Genomic DNA, 18,347 nt, shown 5'->3' on the forward strand with positions numbered 1-18,347 from the left:
GCCTGGGTCTCACCGTTCTTATTGGCCACTTGCACCTCAGCTGGTACTCCCTGCATGGTCGTTGCGAGGTGGAGGGGGAGGGTGCCCCTCATTGTGGGTCTATTGAAGAAGGAGACTCGAGATATCAGGGTCCACTCATGACCCAGAAGCATGATGTCCTCTGTCAACCGGGTCTAGTTACCACAACAATCTGGGCTAACAGGGTGCCAGGCTCAGGGAAGGCGTGGAGGCTGCAGCCAGATAAGGGCTACAGGCAGAGACCCTGGGGAGCTGAGGCCTGATGGCCCTTCTCCCTGTAGGCCCGGAGGATCCTCTGAAATGTACAAGGTGCTCCCCATCCCCACTCGAGTCAGAGAGGCCGCGCCAGGCGGAAAAGGGTATTGCCTGGGAGGCAGGAGGCCCAGGTTAGGATCACAATCGATGATAGTTGTTATTAAATAAGAGCGATTTGCGGACAGAGTGGGGTTCTCTGGCCAACTTCCAGGAGGTGGCACCGTCCGCACCCCGTGGATTTCCGTGCGGCTTCCCCACCGCGGTGGTGATGGGATTCCCGCTCCCGGCCGTAAGTGCTTCCCATAGGGAGGAGCAAGCCCCACTGACCGTGGCAGAACAATGGCAGGGTGGGCTTCAGCCCCACCAGTAGCTAAGGTCCCGGTTCCAAGCCCACCCGTGTCACACTTTGGGCCCCGCGCGGGACGCCAACCACTCGCGTTAGACCCTCCCATTCGGCAAGACCACGCCCATTCCGAACCATCCACCCCTCCCCGCAACTGCCCCCCTTGTCCAGCTCCTCCGGCTCCTGGGGGATCCCCCTCGCTCGCTCAGCCCCGCCTCCCCGCCTCTGTTCGCCCCAGGCCACTTTCCCTGTCCGGCCTCCTGCAGGTCTTGCTCTCGGGCTAGCTCACCTGGGGCTGCGGGGGGCCCTGGCGCCTCCAGGGTCTTGAAGATGTAGCGCGGACCGGGCGGAGAACCACGCCCCCGGGGTGGGAGCAAGGGCTCTTGCCGAACGTCTGGGGTCTGCGGTCCGAGGAGAACAATGAGGTTGGGGGTCCTGGAGAGTGCCCCAGGGCACGGGCAGCATCTGGATCGGGTCACCGCCCGCATGGGCTGCGGGTGGGGCCGCTGTTTGCTAGGGGGGCGGGCCGGAGGAGGCATTTCTCCGCAAATGCAGCGGATGCGGGTAGCCCCGGCGGTCAGGTGCTCCGACGGCCGGAGCCCCGGGTCTTTCACTCGCCATGGCCGAGGGGTGCGGAGGCCCGGGGGCCTGCCTGGCCCACCTTTTGGCTGGGTTAGGGGTCCGGAGGGAGCACAGAGGGAAAGAGATCTCGGAGGCCACATCCCGGGAGAGGTGAGGAGAGATGGAGAAAGGCCGCGTGGGGAGCCTCTGGGCCCTAGACCGTGTGTGTGTGTGTGTGTGTGTGTGTGTGTGTGTGTGTGTGTGTGTAGTGATCAAATAAGCGTGTATGTGTATCTCTCGAAGCATAAAAATATATGTGTCTTGGGAGTCCGAGGCGGGCGGATCACGAGGTCAAGAGATTGAGACCATCCTGGCCAAACAACATGGTGAAACCCCGCCTCTACTAAAAATACAAAAATTAGCTGGGTGTGGTGGCGCACTCCTGTAGTCCCAGCTACTCCGGAGGCAGAGGCAGGAGAACCGCTTGAGCCCGGGAGGCAGAGGTTGCAGTGAGCCGAGATCGAGCCACCGCACTCCAGCCTGGCGACAGAGCGAGACACCGTCTCCAAAAAAAAAAAGAAGAAGAAGAAGAAAAAAATATATATGTATACACACACACACATATGTGTGTGTGTGTGTGTGAATGTACCACGATTTTGGATGTGAATGTGGAATGGTCCCTGTGCTCTTTTAAAACTTTACAACTTATGTGGACAATTTCCTAAGTCAGGCAGGTAGCCTGCAGACGACAGAGACAGTTTAAGGGCAAAGGCAGTAGTTCTTCCCTCCCCTATGGACTTTGATTCTCGCATCACAGCTGATTTCTTCATATCCCTTTGTCATGAACCTGACAGGTTCCGTCTGAGACTGTACTGCATTTGCACTTAGATGCCACGGAGAGGTTTTCCCCTGTCGTCCCCACCCCTGGAGATAGCACTAGATTGTAATAACAGTAAGCCTTTATTTGCCACATGCTTCATACTTCACCTGGATTATCTCACATAATCCTCACAGCAGCCCTATGAAGCAGGTATTCCACATGATTCAGATAAGGAAATGGAGGTTCAGAGAGGTGACGTCACCTGCCCAAAGCCACACAGCTGGGGCGTGGTGTAGCTGGGACACAGGCTTTGGCAGTCTGACTTCAGAGCCCACATTTCTGAAGCTTTGTTGCCTGCAGGGACTGCCAGACTGCAAGACCCAGCTCCTAGCTGTAGGTGCCACTGGTTATATGACCCTGAGCAGATTGCTTCACCTCTCTGAGCCCGTGCACTGGTAGCTGATGTCTGAGGGGTTGTGTGTGTGTGTGTTAGAGTGTTGTGGTTGATCAAATAAGTGTGTATGAGTATCTTGAAGCATAAAAATATGTGTATCAATGTACCACGATTTTGGATGTTAATGTGGAACGCTCCCTGTGCTCTTATATCCTTTATGTATTTACTTATTTGTTTTTTAAGATGGAATCTTGCTCTGTTGCCCAGGATGGAGTGCAGTGGCACTATCGCATCTCACTGCAGCCTTGATCTCCCCAGGCTCAGGTGATCCTCCCACCTCAGCCTTCTGAGTAGCTGGGATTACAGGCACATGCCACCATGCCGGGCTGATTTTTTGTAGAGACAAGGTTTCACCATGTTCCCCAGGCTGATCTCGAACTCCTGGACTCAAGCAGTCTGCCCACCTCAGCCTCCCAAAGTGCCAGGATTACAGGTGTGAGCCACTGCACCTGGCTCTCTTTTCTTTTGATTTTTTTAAATTTTTTAAAAAATAGAATCAGGGTCTTGCTCTGTCACCCAGGCTGGAATGCAGTGTCACTATCATAGGACACTGCATCCTCAAACTCCTCCTGCCTCAGCCTCCCAAGTAGCTAGGAACATGCCAACATGTCCACCCAATCTTTTTATTTTTTGTAGAGTTGGAATTTGGCTATGTTGCTCAGCCTGGTCTTAAACTCCTGAGCTCTACTGATTTGACTTGGCCTCCCATCGTGCTGGGATTATGGATTTGAGCTACCAAGCCCAGTCCCTTGTGCTCTTTTTTTGTTTTGCTTTGTTTTGTTTTGTTTCGTTTTTGAGATGGAGTCTCACTCTGTTGCCCAGGCTGGGGTGCAGTGGCATGATCTCGGCTCACTGCAACCTCTGCCTCCCAGGTTCAAGTGATCCTCCTGAGTAGCTGGGACTACAAGCACGTGCCTCCACGCCCAGCTAATTTTTGTATTTTTAGTAGAGACAGGGTTTCACCATATTGACCAGGCTGGTCTCGAACTCTTGACCTCGTGATCCGCCCACCTCGGCCTCCCAAAGTGCTGGGATTACAGGCGTGAGCCACCGCGCCTGGCCCCTTGTGCTCTTTTAAAACTTTAAAATGTTTTAAACAGAAGGAAAAACATCCTGTGGAAGGCCAAGTCAAAAGGCAGGGAAGGCAGTATTGAGAATCCGAGAGTCCCACAGCTCCCCGGTCCTACATCCGTGAAGAGCATAGGGTGTGCTCTCACGCGTGGGTGTTTGTGTGTCTGCCCAGTTACCCGGCAATTTGTTCTGATCTTATCATGGCGCAGGTGTCTTCAGCCTGCGCCAGGGGGACTGGGGGTGTGGTGGGGGCAAAATGAGGGCAGGGATTTGTGCTGCTCTGTCACCCTAAAGAGAGAGGAGAGGAAGGTCCAGTCACCCTATGCCTGGAAGCCTGGGTGCCCTGGGGTGTCCACACCCTGCCAGTGCCCTGCCCGCCCCCGCCTGGAAGACACGCCCTCCCCCTTTACCCTGTCTGGCAGAAACCTGCCCTATAGGCCCAGGCGGCACTGCCCCTCCCTCTCTGGACTTGGAGGTGCAAATGAGTCAGGGGTGGGGAGGGCCGGGAGGGGTTGCTCAGGCAATCTGCAGGGCCGGAGTGATGATTCTTGGCCATGCTACACTTGCTCTCCGATCTCACCCGCCCTGGGAATGGGACCCCGGTACCGAGGCGGGGGCCTCTGACCCCTGCTGATTGCTGGGGGTATGGAGTGCGCAGAGGAGGATCCAAGGCACTTTCCTACCTGGCCCCCATTCATGCCGTGGTGTGCAGCCAACCTTCGGAGTGGAGTCTAAGCAAGTCATTTCACCTCTCTGGGCCTCATTTTCTGTATCCGAGAAACAGGGGGCACTAATATCCACCTTCTAGGATTACTGTGAGGCTTAGGGGAGATCATGTAGGTACAATGCCTAGTGCCAAGCGTGGCACACAGGAGGGCCTCAGCAAACAGCCAACTTTTGCATTATCAGGGCACTGTCTTTCTCTGTATTCCAGCCCCATAACAGGCCCGGCCCCCATTTTGCAATCAAGCCCATTCCTGTCTCTTTCTTTGCCTCTGGGGGTGAAGTGGACAGCTGGGAGAGGGAACAGAGAGGAGGCTGCCACATAGACCTTCCCCAAAATGTGTTAGGAGTTCATCCTGCTGGGCTGTGGGCCCTGAAAAAAGGTTGGGGGAGAGGACTTCCGGGTCCAGACTGGGGGTGATGGTGTTGGCACAGGAGGAGGCTACTTCATTCTCTTCCCCCTGTGCTTCCTTCCCAGGCCTCGGGATGGCCGGAGCTGCTCTGACCTAGCCCAGGGTACCACCTGCAATGTCAGCCTCAAGGTAGGAGAAAATCCAAAGGGGAGTGAGGAGGGCAGGAGCTCTGGGAGGGCTGAGCAGGTTGTGAGAACCCGGACCAACAAGTCAGACAACCGGAGCTCCAGTCCTCCCTCTGCCACTGATCCACCATGTGACCCTGGGCAGATCATTCCCCTCCTTGAAACCTCAGTGTTCCCTTCTGCAAAATGGGGACAATAATGCTCCACTCTCAAGGCTGTTGTGGGAGATAAAGTAATGGATATGGGACATCCCGCATGGTTGGGGCCCGGACTTTCAGGAAATGTGACTTCCTAAAGCTGGGATCTTCTGGGGAGGGATGTAGGGGCAGAGGGGCCTCGCTTGTCTCCATTCTCTTCTTTGGCCTGACCGCCTTCCATCTTTGGTCCCTCTTCCCCACTTCCTGGCATGGCCCCTCAGGGGTGAGGCTGGGCTAGTGGCTTAACCTCCTGCCCCAGTTTCCTCATCTGCAGTAAGGACCTGAGCCCTGAATTGAACAGTGAAAAAGTGTTCTTCCCTTGGAGGAGTGAGGGCAGCCTCCTCTGGAGGTAGCTCAAGCAGCCACGTGTCTCTCTTGGGTCTTGAATACCATGAGTAATTGCCAGTGTTTAATTGCCTACTTGTCATGTGTTGGGCCCTCTGCATGGACTATCTTGTACCATCTGTACCACACTCTCAGGAGGCAGGTACTGTTATTATCACACCCATTTTCCACATGAGGAAACTGAAATGCAAACGGTACTGCAGCTATTATAGGAAGCAGCAGGGCGGGGATTCAAGCCCAGGTTGCCTCGATCCCAGCCTCCAGGTTCATCACTGTACTCTTGTCTCTTGAGGTGGTCAGCCCCTGGGGAATGAGAGGCTGCATCTGTTTCATAGATGAGTAAATTAAGGCATTTGGTAGCAAGGATCCCTGCTAGGCGGAATTTTGACCTCCTCTGTTGCCAAGGAAACAGCCCATCTTTTAAAACGGGTCGTTTTGGGGGCAGTGTCCATCTGGGTCTGGGGTGCTGAGCCCTCTCCTCTTATCCCCACAGCCAGGCTGGACCCCAGGGGAAGACAGCAGAAGAGGTCAGGTGTTGTCCCATTTCAGGGGAACCCTCTTCTCTGGCTCCCTTATATCCCAGGTACATCCTCCCAGGTGTTCTGTCTCAAGCTGGGAGGGTACAAGAGAGGTGGCCGCAGTCTCTCTGTTAGCTTGGAATGGGCAGAGGCCATGGGCACTTGAGGCAGGCCTTCCCACCCAGCCCTCAGCCCCAGGGCGGGGAAGCACCTCAGGACTGCAAGGAAGCTGAGATCTCCAGCCTTTGGGGGGCATGGCCGGCCAGGCCCTGGGTGCCTTGTCACCTGGGAGGGAGTGCGGCACCTGAGCGTTGGGAGCCCTCGCTGGCTTGCTGTGTGATCTCAGTCATGTCGCCGTCTTCTTTGGGCCCCACTTTCCTCTTACATAGAATGGGAAGGGGTGAGTTAAATGCTGAAGGGCCTTCCCAGAGCTCTGTCCCTTTGTCCAGCTCTGGTGGCCTTAGCAGCCTCTCCCTAGGGCAGCTTACCTTGGTGTCAGAGCCCTGTTCAGCTTCCTTGTGACAGGGAAGATACCAGGTACCAGGGGTGCCTGGAGGGCAAGGGGAGCTGTCACTATGCCCCTGCCTCTCTCAGTGTCTATCTCTGTTTTCACCCAGGCCCAAGGCCAGAGCTGCTCAGAATGGGACATCCATGTAGGGGACCATGATGATTTCTGGATTTGGAAGCAACAAGGAATCTCGGGGGGTCCTGCTCAGTCCCTGGGGCGCCTACAGAGGCCAGCGGTGGGCAGTGCCTTCGACCTGGCCAGCCATGCCTCCCTGGGGCCTGAGAGTCTGGCCCTGGAAGTGGCCTCAGGAGAGTCTGCTCGTGCCAGGCTCCCCCCATACCCAGGGCCTGCTCCTGGACATGGGGAGCAGGGATCCTCAGGCTGCACCTGTCAGCAGTCTCCACCCACAGCTTCAGAGGTCCCTCTGAGGCCTGAGCCACCCAGCAACCTGGAAGACGCGCCCCTGCTGCTCCACCCTGCATCCTTCCCCAGGGCAGAGGGGACAAAGGGCAAGCCCGCCACCCCAGGGACTGCCTTGCCAGAGCCTGCCCAGACCCTACACATGCGTCCCTCTTCCAGGAGGACCCACTACTACATCACTGTCACCCTGCTGGGGCACAGGCAAGCACCAGGGGAGGAGGGTGAAGAACCGGCCCAACCAGCTCCACACCTCTGCGGCCCTGAGGAATCCGAGGGCTGGTGGGAGCCTCCCCAGGGGCCACGCCCCATCACAGGGTGCCGGACGGCCCCGCCTCAGGAACCCCAGCTGAGAGCCCAATCGCATCAGGGGAGCATGGCCCAGCAGCAGGAGCTCCAGGCTGGCTGGACACCTGGGTCCCCACGCAGACTGTGAGTAGAGGTCGGTCTGTGTGTGGAGATGGGAGGGGAGACTGCCCTGGCTGCCCTGTCTTGAGACTTTGCCTATTCCCTGGGCCTCTCCAGCTCTAGGCCCATTCATTCAGGACCCTGAGCCGACTCTGCCTTCCCTCCCTGCTCCAACCCTGCCTTCCTCTCCCTCCCTTTGCCCACAGGCTACCTCCTGGAACCCACTGCTTCTCACCCCCACTGTCCATCTGAGAAAGGGGAAAGCCTGTCAGGGAGAGGATGGGCAGGAAGGGGGGTTGCCTTCTTCACAGCACACACCACTCCCCAGTTCTGTTCAGGAGGCCACAGACTCAGCCTGGGAATTGGCACCCAGCCTAGGTGCTGGGTGTCCTGAGGCGAGTTGCTTAACCTCTCTGGGCCTTGAGTTGTTGAGAGGATTTGGTAGCTGAAAATGAGGAAGGAGGAGGTGGCTACAGGAATATACTTTGAACTCCAGAGACTGGGGGTGCCAAAATAGCAGGGATGCTTATTAATTATGTCTCAGTGACAGCAATAATTACCCCACCTGGCTCTGAGCTGGAAGCCAAAGGAGCAGGTGTCAAGTTTCCCAAGCCTAGTTTTATTTGTGTTGAAATGACTCTCCTAAATCTGCCTGGGGGGCGCAGAGGTGGAAGGATATGTCCCCCAAAGCTCATCAAGGAGGGATGAACATGGAACCTCCCAGGGATGACCCTGAAGAGGAAATGAGCCTGGGGTGGGGTTTTGAAGGGTGCTTAAGGATGATGGGGTGGCTGTCATTTGCAATTTGTTTTCTAAGCATAATTTTATTTAATCTTCCCAACCATCCCATGAGTAGGGACTGATCCCAACCCCTGTCACCTAATTCTAGGAGGCTCTGAAAGTCACTTGCTCAAAGTCAACTAGAAAGTGAAGGGGCTAGAATCTGAACTTAGGTTTCTATAACTCCAGTGCCTGTGCTCTAACCACTGCTCCATCCTGCCTCGAAGAAACCTCTTTGGCCCTGTGCAGAGAGTGGAGGGTTGGGTGAGGTTGCTGCGTGGGCTCCAGGGTTTTCTAGGCTCCTATGGCGGTGGATTGGGCAGCATTATAGTAGCAGAGGCAGAATCAGGGATGCCGGGGTCCTCCGAGCAGGGGTCAATGTGACTGCTTCCGTGCCAAGGAAGAGGGAGATGTAAGACCCAGGCTGGCTCTGAGACCTGCTTGGATGCCCCAGAAGTCAGGGGCTGGGGGACAAGGGCTACAGAGAGAGGGAAGGGGGGTGGAGGAGGCTACCTTGGAGAGGGGGACGGGAAAGAGAAGTAGGGTTAGCTGGGGGGAGGTGGTTTCTATCTGCCACTACCTGGGTATTTTGGGCCCAGGTGGATAATGACAGACTCAGGTGGGAGGCTAGGGCTCACTTAGAGCGGGGGGCAGGTGACCTCCAGAAACATCATCCTTCTACGTCCCCTTCCTGGGAGAAGGTTCTCTGGGCCAAGATTGGCAAATATGGGAGTCGAGAAGAAGTGAGACATAGCTGGGACTGCCAGTGGGAATGTGTAAGATACGTGTGCATCCAAGCATGTGTGTCCACGTTCAGGGGTAGGTGAATTTCAAGGGGAAGAGAGCTTGGGGCTGTGAATTGACTGTGTGTGTATTGTGAATGTGTGCACATGTGTGTCACTGTGTCTGTGTTTCTGTCTGTATGTGATTTGTGTGTCTGTTGTGGCTCTGAGTGCCTGTGCATGTTTGTATTTCTTGGGTGAGTGTATATTTGTGTGTGTGTCCCTGGTTGTGTATGTTTTTATAGGCGTCTAGGTGTATCTTTGTGCCTGTGTGATTGTGGGTCTGTGTCGGTATCTGTCTGTGTGTCTGTGCCTGCGTCTGTGTGACACAGCATGTGTTTGCCTGCATGTGGGCCTGTGGACTGGTTTGGCCTAGTTTGGGGGTGACTCACAGGTAAGTGGGGAGAATCCAGGACTTGTTGGGTTAGACAAGGCTCTTTCCCACACTCCCCCCGCCCCCTCCTCAGCCTCTCCCTTCCCAGCTCCACACGCCTTGTTTGGAGGTCACAAGTCACGCTGCCAACAAATCCACTTCTGGTCTGGGGCCCTGCAGAAGAAAGGGCTCTGGGAATGGCCCCTTCTGCTGGCCCAGGAGAGGCATCCTGGGTCATTGTATTGGGGTATGTCTTCAGAGCAAGGACAAAAGGGGGCATCTATAGGCAGGCACATTCCAGCAGAGTCTGAAGGACATTCTAGCAGTCATGACTGTTCAGGGACGGGGCAGGTGAACTGTCGAGTGGTGACCTCCCTGTCCCTGGAGGTATGCAGGCAGAAGCCAATGACCACATGCTTGTGGAATGACTGGCTATCAGGGGTGTTGTCCAGGGGTTGGGCTGGTTGAGAAAGACGTTAAATTCTGATTGGTAGGAGGTCATCGACAATATCTGATCTGATGATCGGCCACTTCCTTTAACATTGCTCTCCTGTCGCTTTCCTGATGCCTATGGCGCTTTCCAAATGTCCCTGTTTTTATGTCTAATTCCTTGGCCCCTGGTTTCTTAATATGCCACCTTTCATGAGAAAGTTGGCTCTGGTTCTGGTTGAGTCTAGCCAAGGCCTAGCACATCCCTTGATACAATTAGCACTGAATGAGTGAGTAATTGAATGAATGAATGAATGAGTTAGAGCTCAAGCTTTGCCACTTACTATAAGCACCATCAGAGACAAGGAAGCTCGGAGAGTGGAAGGCAGGTGGACAGGGGCTTAGGAGGTGCTCAGCGAGGGCGTCAAACTTCATTTGGGCAGAGTCCCAGCGAGGAGGGCGGGGGTTGCATGAGGAAAAAGGGAGCTCCCTAATGGGGACAGGGGAGTGGGCTGGGGCCTCAGTGAGAGGCTAAAATCCAGAGCCTTTGGTGTCTGGCTGTGTACTGCTCTCAGGAAGCCCTGGCCTGGGAAAACGACCAGGGCTCTACCTAACCCCTCCACCTTCCAGTCCCCCTTGGACCCTGTCCCTGACACTGTCATAGCCACCAGCAGTCCTGGAGTCAGGTCAGGCTTCCCGGGGCCTCAGTCTCTTTCATCTCTGCCCCTCATAAAGCCTGAGTCACTGCTGTGGCCACAGGGAAGGGTCAAAGTTCTGAATTCCACCAGCTTCTCAGGAAGGAGGACAATGGAAAATGGGGGAGGGGAGTGGGGGCAGTGGGTCCATTTCCTGCCCAGAGTCGGGTCTCTTGGGGAGGGGGGGTACCTCATGGAGAAGGCCCAAAGACTGGGGCTGAACAGGCTGGCCTCTCTGGGGTTCGTGGGGCCTAAGAATAGGATTGCCCTGGTCAGTGTAGCTTGGAAGTCAGGGAGTGGGGGTGGAGACGCCCTCCAGGACTGACGTGGCTCCCTGTAAATGTAAACCCCCAAACCAGAGACTCAGTTATAGGATACATATATTAGGGAGTTTGGTATGGTGAGTGAGCACTTAGGGTTGGGGTTCAAGTCTTGTTTCGGTTACTCTGTGACTTTGGACAAGTTTCTTAACCTCTCTGAGCATTTAAAAAATCTCATCTGCAAAATGGGAAGGTATGATCTAATTTATTAATAATTTATTCTTTATGAGGTCTCAAGCTCCTGGGATTCTTCTGAGGCTTCAATGGGACAATGAATCTAAAGCAGTTAGCAAGGTGTTTGGCAGAGTCAGCCCTCCCCAAATGGCTGTTGTTGTTGTTGTTGTAACTATTAAAACAGAGAAATTCACCTGAGAGTTCCTAGGGAGCTTAGTCTATTTTCTGTTGCTTATAATGGAATACCTGAACCTGGAAGCCCAAGGTCAAGGGGGTGCATCTGGTAAGAACCTTGTTGGTGATTCTCTGCAGAGTCCCGAGGGGGCTCAGAGCATCACATGGCAGTGGGGCTGAGGTGCTAGTTCAGGTGTCCCTTCCTCTCCCTGTAAAACCACTGGTCCGGTCAGTCGCAATGGCTCACACCTGTAATCCCAGCACTGTGGGAGGCAGAGGTGGGCAGATCTCAGGCTCAGGAGTTTGAGACCAGACTGGGCAACATAGTGAAACCCCAACTCTACAAAAAATACAAAAATTAGCCAGGCATAGCGGTGCAGGCTTGTAGTCCCAGCTACTCGGTGGGCTGAGGTGGGAGGACTGTTTGGGCCCAGGAGGCAGAGGTTGCAGTAAGCTGAGATTGTGCCACTGCACTCCAGCCTGGGCAACAGAGCAAAACCCTGTCTCAGAAAAAAAAAAAAAGCCTCTAGTCCTACTCCCATGATCACTCATTAATCCATTAAACCATTAATCTATTAATCCATGAGTATATTAATCCATTCATGAGGCATAGCCCTCATAACCCAATCACTGCTTAGAGGCCCCACCTCTCAATATTACCACATTGGGGATTAAGTTTCAACATGAGTTTTGGAGGGGACAAATATTCAAGCCATAGCAGAAGCTTAGAAGGTCTTCTTTGGCAGGTGTTAATATTATCCTACATTTAGTAAGGGAGGCTATGGAGACCCAGAGAGATCAAGGAAGAGTCAGAAAAGAAACAAGACCCAGGCCCCACCCCTCCAGGATGGAGGGTGAGACATGCTCTGCTGAGGATGATCACAGGAGCAGCTGGACATGCCCTAGAGCCGTGGCCTGGGGGTAGGAGGGAGGATGCCTGGATATGAAATCAGAAGATGGGAATTTAAATCCCTGCTTGACAACCTCATAGCCGCGTCATCCCGGGCCAGTCACTCCTCTTCTCTGACCCTCGGTTTCTTAACCTTCAGTAGGGAAAAAATCACAGAGGACAGAATCGAGGGAAGAGTGCCTTGTAAAGCCCAAGTGCCCTAACGGAGCCAAGGGGCTCCATTTATTTACTTTTTTTTTTAATTTTAATTTTGAGACAGAGTCTCGCTCTGTTGCCCAGGCTGGAGTGCAGTGGCGCGATCTCAGCTCACTGCAACCTCCGCCTCCCAGGTTCAAGCGATTCTCCTACCTCAGCTTCCCAAGTAGCTGGGATTACAGGTGCCCACCACCATGCCTGGATAATATTTTTATTTTTAGTAGAGACTAGGTTTCATCACATTAGTCAGGCTGGTCTCGAACTCCTGACCTCAGGTCATCGGCCTGCCTCGGCCTCCCAAAGTGCTGGGATTACAGGCGTGAGCCACCGCACCCAGCCTTATTTTTGTTTTTATTAAAAACTTTTTTTTAGGCCGGGCGCAGTGGCTCACGTCTGTAATCCCAGCACTTTGGGAGGCCAAGGCGGGTGGATCACTTGAGGTCAGGAGTTTGAGACTAGCCTGGGCAACATAGTGAAACCCCATCTCTACTAAAAATACAAAAATTAGCTGGGCATGGTGGCACATGCCTGTAATCCCAGCTACTCAGGAGGCTGAGGCAGGAGAATCGCTTGAACCTGGGAGGAGGAGGTTGCAGTGGGCTGAGATCGTGCCACTGCACTCCAGCCTGGGCGACAGAGCGAGACTCTGTCTCAAAAAATAATGATAACTTTTCTTAGCGATAAGATCTCTCTGTCACTCAGGCTGGAGTGCAGTGACACGATCATAGCTCATTGCAGCCTGGGCTCAAGTGATCCTCCCACCTCAGCCTCCAGGGTAGCTAGGGCTACAGCCACATACCACCATGCTGGCTAATTCTTTTAATTTTTTGTAGAGACTTGTAGAGTCTTTTTATGTCACCTAGGCTGGTCTAGAACTGCTGGCCTCAAGCAATCCTCCCACCTCTGCCTCCCAAAGTTCTGGGATTACAGGTGTGAGCCACTGGATCCAGCTCTGAGAGGCTCCATTTAGACCTACACTTGCACACAGACCTGCCCCTGTGCTCTGGAGACCATCAGCAGGTGCTCATGCCCGTACACACGTGTGCACACCTGCTAACATTTGGTCACAAATCTCCAAGGTGACAGCAGAAAGTTGATGAGCCAGCAATTTAGGTTATAAGGCGAGCATTTTGGGTGTGGTGGCATGTGCCTGTAGTCCCAATTACTTGGAGAGTTAACGCAGAAGGATCACTTCAGCCCAGGAGTTCAAGGCTACAGTGAGCTACTGCACTTCAACCTGGGCAACAGAGCAAGACTCAGTCTTATAAAATAAATTAAAATAAAAAGATAAAAAGTTAGGCCAGGCACAGTAGTGGCATATATCCATAATCCCAACATTTTGGAAGGCCAAGGTGGGAGGATCACTTCAGTCCAGGAGTTCGAGACCAGCTTGGGCAACATAACAAGACCTCAAAATACAAAATAAAAACTAGCTGGGGCTGGGCACGGTGGCTCACACCTGTAATCCGAGCACTTTGGGAGGCCAAGACGGGTGGATCATGAGGTCATGAGATCAAGACCATCCTGGCTAACACGGCGAAACCCCGTCTCTACTAAAAATACAAAAAAATTATCTGGGCGTGGTGGCGGGCACCTGTAGTCCCAGCTACTTGGGGAGGCTGAGGCAGGAGAATGGCGTGAACCAGGGATGTGGAGCTTGCAGTGAGCCGAGATCATGCCACTGCACTCCAGCCTGGGTGACAGAGCGAGACTCTGTCTCAAAAAAAATAAATAAATAAAAATAAAAATAAATAAATAAATAAAAACTAGCTGGGTGTGGCGGCGTGTGCCTGTAGTCCCAGCTACTTGGGAGGCTGGGGCAGGAGGATCACTTGAGCCCAGGAGTTCAAGGCTGCAGTGAGCTAAGATCATACCACTGCACTCCAGCCTGGGTAATAGAGTGAGATCCTGTCTCAAAAAAAAAAAAAAAAAAAAACGCAGGGGGAGGTTTCATTGTTTCTCTTACTGGACTCTGGCAAGACTCCAGTTTTGTGGCTGAGGACCCTGATGCTTGAACAGAAGAAATGGCCAGTTAGTGAGCAACTAAGGAACCCAGCTCTGCTTGAGGCCAAAGCCCATCTTCCCTGAACAGAGTTAGAACAACGCTTGCCCAGTTTTCGGCTTTCTAGTTTTCAGCTCCTGGGGGACTAGACCTAGGGCTCTGTGGGCAGAGTCCCAGCCCCCCTATAGACCTGTGGGTCAGCTGCATCTTCCCTTCTGCCTTCTTCCTTTTCTCTCCTTCTGGGCTCAGGCCTCAGCTTCACCTTTGAAGGACCCTGACCTAGGAGATCACCTGAAAGTCAGGGAGAGGGATGGATGAGGGGCTCTGATCAACCAAATCAGAGCTGAGACTACCATGCCCATTTCACAGATGAGAAAGCAATGGCCCAAAAAGGCCAAGCGATTTGCCTGAGGTTCCCAGCCTGACTTGGGTAGGGGTGGTTATTCTGCACTTTAGGAAGCCACTCTCACCACCCTCTGACCCTCATCTCTCTTATTCCTCTGCAGGGAGCTGGACCACAGTGGGACAAGGACACCTCCAGACAGGTTGCCAGGGCCCCACATGGAGGAGGCAGGTGGGCCCATGACCCGGGCCAAGGCCCGAGTGGTAAGTGCCACATTGACATGGCGGCAGCGGCCCCCCACCCAGGAAGAGATCAAACATGGTTTTCACAAGGTGTCCCTGGTGTCAGGGGCCCAGATGGAAGCCCCGCAGAAGGAGATGTTTGAGTTCAGCCGTCGAGAGGAAGTGGAAGTCAATGGCTTTGCAACACAGGAAGAAGAGACTGTGAATTGCCAGGGCCCTCGGGATACAGCTGGCTCCAAGAACTTCCAGAGCCATGGACCCATCTTTTCCAAGAAGTACATACCACCTCCCAAGGAGAAAAGGCCTGAGGGGAGGCTGAAGGAGGCTGTGGACCAGAGTGATGGCAGCCGCCAAGCTCCCAGGACTGAGCCCCCATGTGTGGGAGCTATGGCCAGGACTGAGCTTTTGGTTCCCCTGCCTGGGCCCCGAGAGCCAAGTCCCCACCCAGGTGTAGGTCTCACCAGTGGTAGCTCCCGGAGCCTCGAGGAATACCGAGTGACACGCACTGTGCGGACCACCACAGTGGTGGGAGGTCATGTGGACCGGCGGGTGAGCAGCTCTGTGACTGTGAGGCCAGTGTCCTCAGGCGAGGCCCTGCCACGGGGCCGTCAGGTCGCCCGCATGGTGCCGCCAGTGGTGGTGGGCTCCCCACCAGGCTCGCCCAGCCGCAGCCAGGCTGTGAAAGTGCTAAGTAACCTCGTGCCTGCTGGGCACAGCCCCCCTGCCAGTCACCTGCCCAGGCCCACGGCTGGCAGGCCAAGGAGCACAGGTCTGGGCAGCACAGTGGGGGCAGCCTTGAGGCAGCTGCCTGAGACCGGGACAGCAGAGCTTAAAGACAGCTCTGCCCTGGCCTCTACAGGCATCCCAGCCAGTGCTCACCTGCCTAAGAATCAGGATGCTCCTGCAGCCTGTCTGGACAGAGACCAGGGCAGAGCCCCGGATGCCAGGGCCTGTGAGCTCCGGCAGGTGCTGGGAACCCCCAGTTCCACTGAGCTCCCTCTCCAGACTTCTCAGGGTCAAGCATCAGTCCCCTCCTCTCCCGGACTCGAGACCCATGTCCCCTCTCCTGGCCTAACTCACCCTGCAAAGCAGCCTGTGGTGCCCACTCACCCCGGGGCCCGGCTCACTCCCCTTGTTCTGCCCCCTAAAAAAAAGGAAGGGCCCGTGGACCCCCCTGCTGCCACTGTCCTGCCCATGGTGAGGAGTGAGCATGTGACAGTCCCTGGACAACCTCCTGCTCCATCCACTACAAGAAGGAAGGATGTCCCCAGCCCAGGAGGTCTTTCTGCTCCATCGTCCCCAAGGAATAAGTTTGTTCAGAACTCTGAAAATGTCCCTGTCCTCCCCTTTACCCAGAGGGAGGTGGTGCGGGGCCCCGGTGCTCCTGCTGCCTCATCCCCCACCCAGAAAGAGGTCGTGAAGGGCCCCGGTGCTCCTGCTGCCTCATCTCCCACCCAGAAGGAGGTGGTGCAGGGTTCCAGTGCTCCTGCTGCCTTGTTCCCCACCCGGAAAGAGGTTGTGAAGGGCCCCGGTGCTCCTGCTGCCTCATCTCCCACCCAGAAGGAGGTGGTGCAGGGGTCCAGTGCTCCTGCTGCCTTGTTCCCCACCTGGAAAGAGGTCGTGAAGGGCCCTAGTGCTCCTGATGCCTCATTTCCCACCTGGAAAGAAGTTGTGAAGGGCCCTGGTGCTCCTGCTGCCTCATCCCCCACCCAGAAGGAGGTGGTACAGGGGTCTGTTGCTCCTGCTGCCTTGTCCACCACCCCAAAAGAGGTCGTGAAGAGCCCTGGTGCTCCTGCTGCCTCATCGCCCACCCAGAAAAAGGTTGTGAAGGGCCCCTGTGCTCCTGCTGCCTCATCTCCCACCCAGAAGGAGGTGGTGCAGGGGTCTGGTGCTCCTGCTGCCTTGTCCCCCAAGTCAACTGAGGTTGTCCAGGGCCCAAAAGGCAGCACTAGCATCCAAAAAGAGGCTGTCCAGGGTATTGCAGGCAGCCTTGCCCCGCCCCTCACCAAGGAAGAGACTGTTCAAGGCCCAATTGCTCCTGCCACCTCACTCCCCAAACAGGATAAGGGGGTCCAGGACTCTGAAGGGAGCCCCATCTCATCTCTCACCCAGAAAGAGGTTGTGCAGGACCCTGATGCTCTCCCTGCCCCATCTTCCTCAGTGGACAGGGTGTCCCCCAGCCCAGGAGGCACCCCTGCCCCAGTGCCAACAGGAGCAGAGGCCAGCACGGAGTCCCAGCTTGTCTCTGATCCCACCGAGGGCAAGACGTGCGCAGAGACATCAAGGGAGGAGGATGAGGTGGCCCTGGCCGCTGACCTGGAGATATTCCTGGATACCCTGCGGAGCATGGAGCCCCCTGAGATCCTCCGCACTCACCGGCTGCCACGAGCCCCTCGCTCCTCCTACCTGTCCATGTACGCCACACTGCCTGCCATTGAGGAGGACCAGCTGGGGCCATGGGTGCTGGGCCCCGGCCCCCAGGAGGTGCCTTCACTGGAAGAGAAAGAGGAGGAGGAGGAGGAGGAACCAGAGAACCCCTATCTGAGTGACGATGAGAAGCTCCAGCGCAGGCAGGAGAAAGCTGGGCCCAGCCCCTCCAGGGACCTCCACCCTGCCAGACCTACCCAGGTCTCCTGCTCTCCTCTGGAGATGATGAAGAAGCATGTAGCAGGAACCAAGGGCCCCCACTCAGAGCTGGGATTGGAACTGCAGGGAGGCAGCAGGCCCACTTCTCGTCTCGGAGGCAGCCTTCTGTTCGGCAGTCTGGTGCCTGCCACCAAGGAGGCCTCCACCCCGGAACCGCTGGGCACAAAACTATCTGCTCTGCTGCCCCATGGGGCACCGGGGCTCAGGAAGGTGCCAGGACAGTTGCCCCTGCTTTGCAGTGAAAGATCATCCCCAACGGAGAAGCTTGCCTGTTCCCTGCCCCTGGAGGGGTGGGTAAGTGAGGCCTCGGGTGGGCAAGGGAGGTGCCTGGCCTCACCTGGGTCAAGGCTTGAGTGGTGTGAAGAGAGTGGTGCTGGGAGTCAGAGTCTGGGGGCAGAGGCTTCTGTCTGAAGTCTGGTTCAGTTGACCTGTGCAAGCCACATCTCTCTGGGCCTCAATCTCCCTATCCCTATCCCTATCCCTACTGTGGGAGGTTTGTACTGTGGATTCCAAAGGGTGTGGGGGCTCCAAGATCCTGGGAGCTGAGGAAGGCGGGTGATGAGCACCAAGCTCCTGGGACAGGGTGATGAGGCCCCTGGGGGTTGGGAACGAGTGGGAGCATCCTCTATGCGCCAGCTCCTTGGGGGTGGAGGTTAATAGGGAGGATGTGGGATCCTTGGAATGGCAGGTTGTGGGGAGGCAGAAAAGAGGTGACCCCACAGGACTTCTTTATCACCTGCCTCCGTTTCAGAGCCCAGCCTTAAAGACCCAGGGTAAGCCGAACACCAGGCCTGGAAAGGTAGGGTTGTGGGGGCAAGTGGGTGGGGGCAGCAGGAGGCAGGGGCCTGGGGTCAGGGCCTGAGGACCCCTTCTGTGCCTTCTCAGGTGATCTTCTTCTCAGAGTCTGGCTGCCAAGGCAGTGGCAGGGAGGTCTGGGGAGACATCGTTGATGCCTCAGGCTGGGCCCCCATAGCCTCCATAAGGGTAGTTCGAGGCTGGTGAGTGGGGAGTGCCCAGCAAGGCACTTGGCTGTGAACCTGGGGGGATGCAGAAGGGAGTGAGGAGTGACCAGTCCAGCCTGGGAGAAACCCCATCAGCTACCCAGC

The 18,347-nt window shown here is 55.5% G+C and overlaps 1 protein-coding gene across 2 annotated transcripts in view; it reads left to right on the forward strand.

The window, feature by feature from the left end:
- Window positions 1-4,729: 4,729 nt before the first annotated feature.
- The window catches only part of CRYBG2 (crystallin beta-gamma domain containing 2), a 34,695-nt gene continuing 21,077 nt past the window's right edge, over window positions 4,730-18,347 (forward strand). The window contains exons 1-5 of one of the 2 annotated variants that reach the window (XM_034958924.3): window positions 4,730-4,787; window positions 6,461-7,200; window positions 14,517-17,535; window positions 17,993-18,040; window positions 18,127-18,239. In XM_034958924.3, the coding sequence (XP_034814815.3) occupies window positions 6,914-7,200; window positions 14,517-17,535; window positions 17,993-18,040; window positions 18,127-18,239 (3,467 nt within the window). In that variant the 5' untranslated portion in view covers window positions 4,730-4,787; window positions 6,461-6,913. Of the gene's footprint in view, window positions 4,788-6,460; window positions 7,201-10,334; window positions 10,749-14,516; window positions 17,536-17,992; window positions 18,041-18,126; window positions 18,240-18,347 lie in introns of those variants that run through there. The other variant, XM_055103665.2, reaches the window with a different exon arrangement.

The sequence above is a fragment of the Pan paniscus genome, chromosome 1 (genome assembly GCF_029289425.2).
Source record: "Pan paniscus chromosome 1, NHGRI_mPanPan1-v2.0_pri, whole genome shotgun sequence".
Classification (NCBI taxonomy): domain Eukaryota; kingdom Metazoa; phylum Chordata; class Mammalia; order Primates; family Hominidae; genus Pan; species Pan paniscus.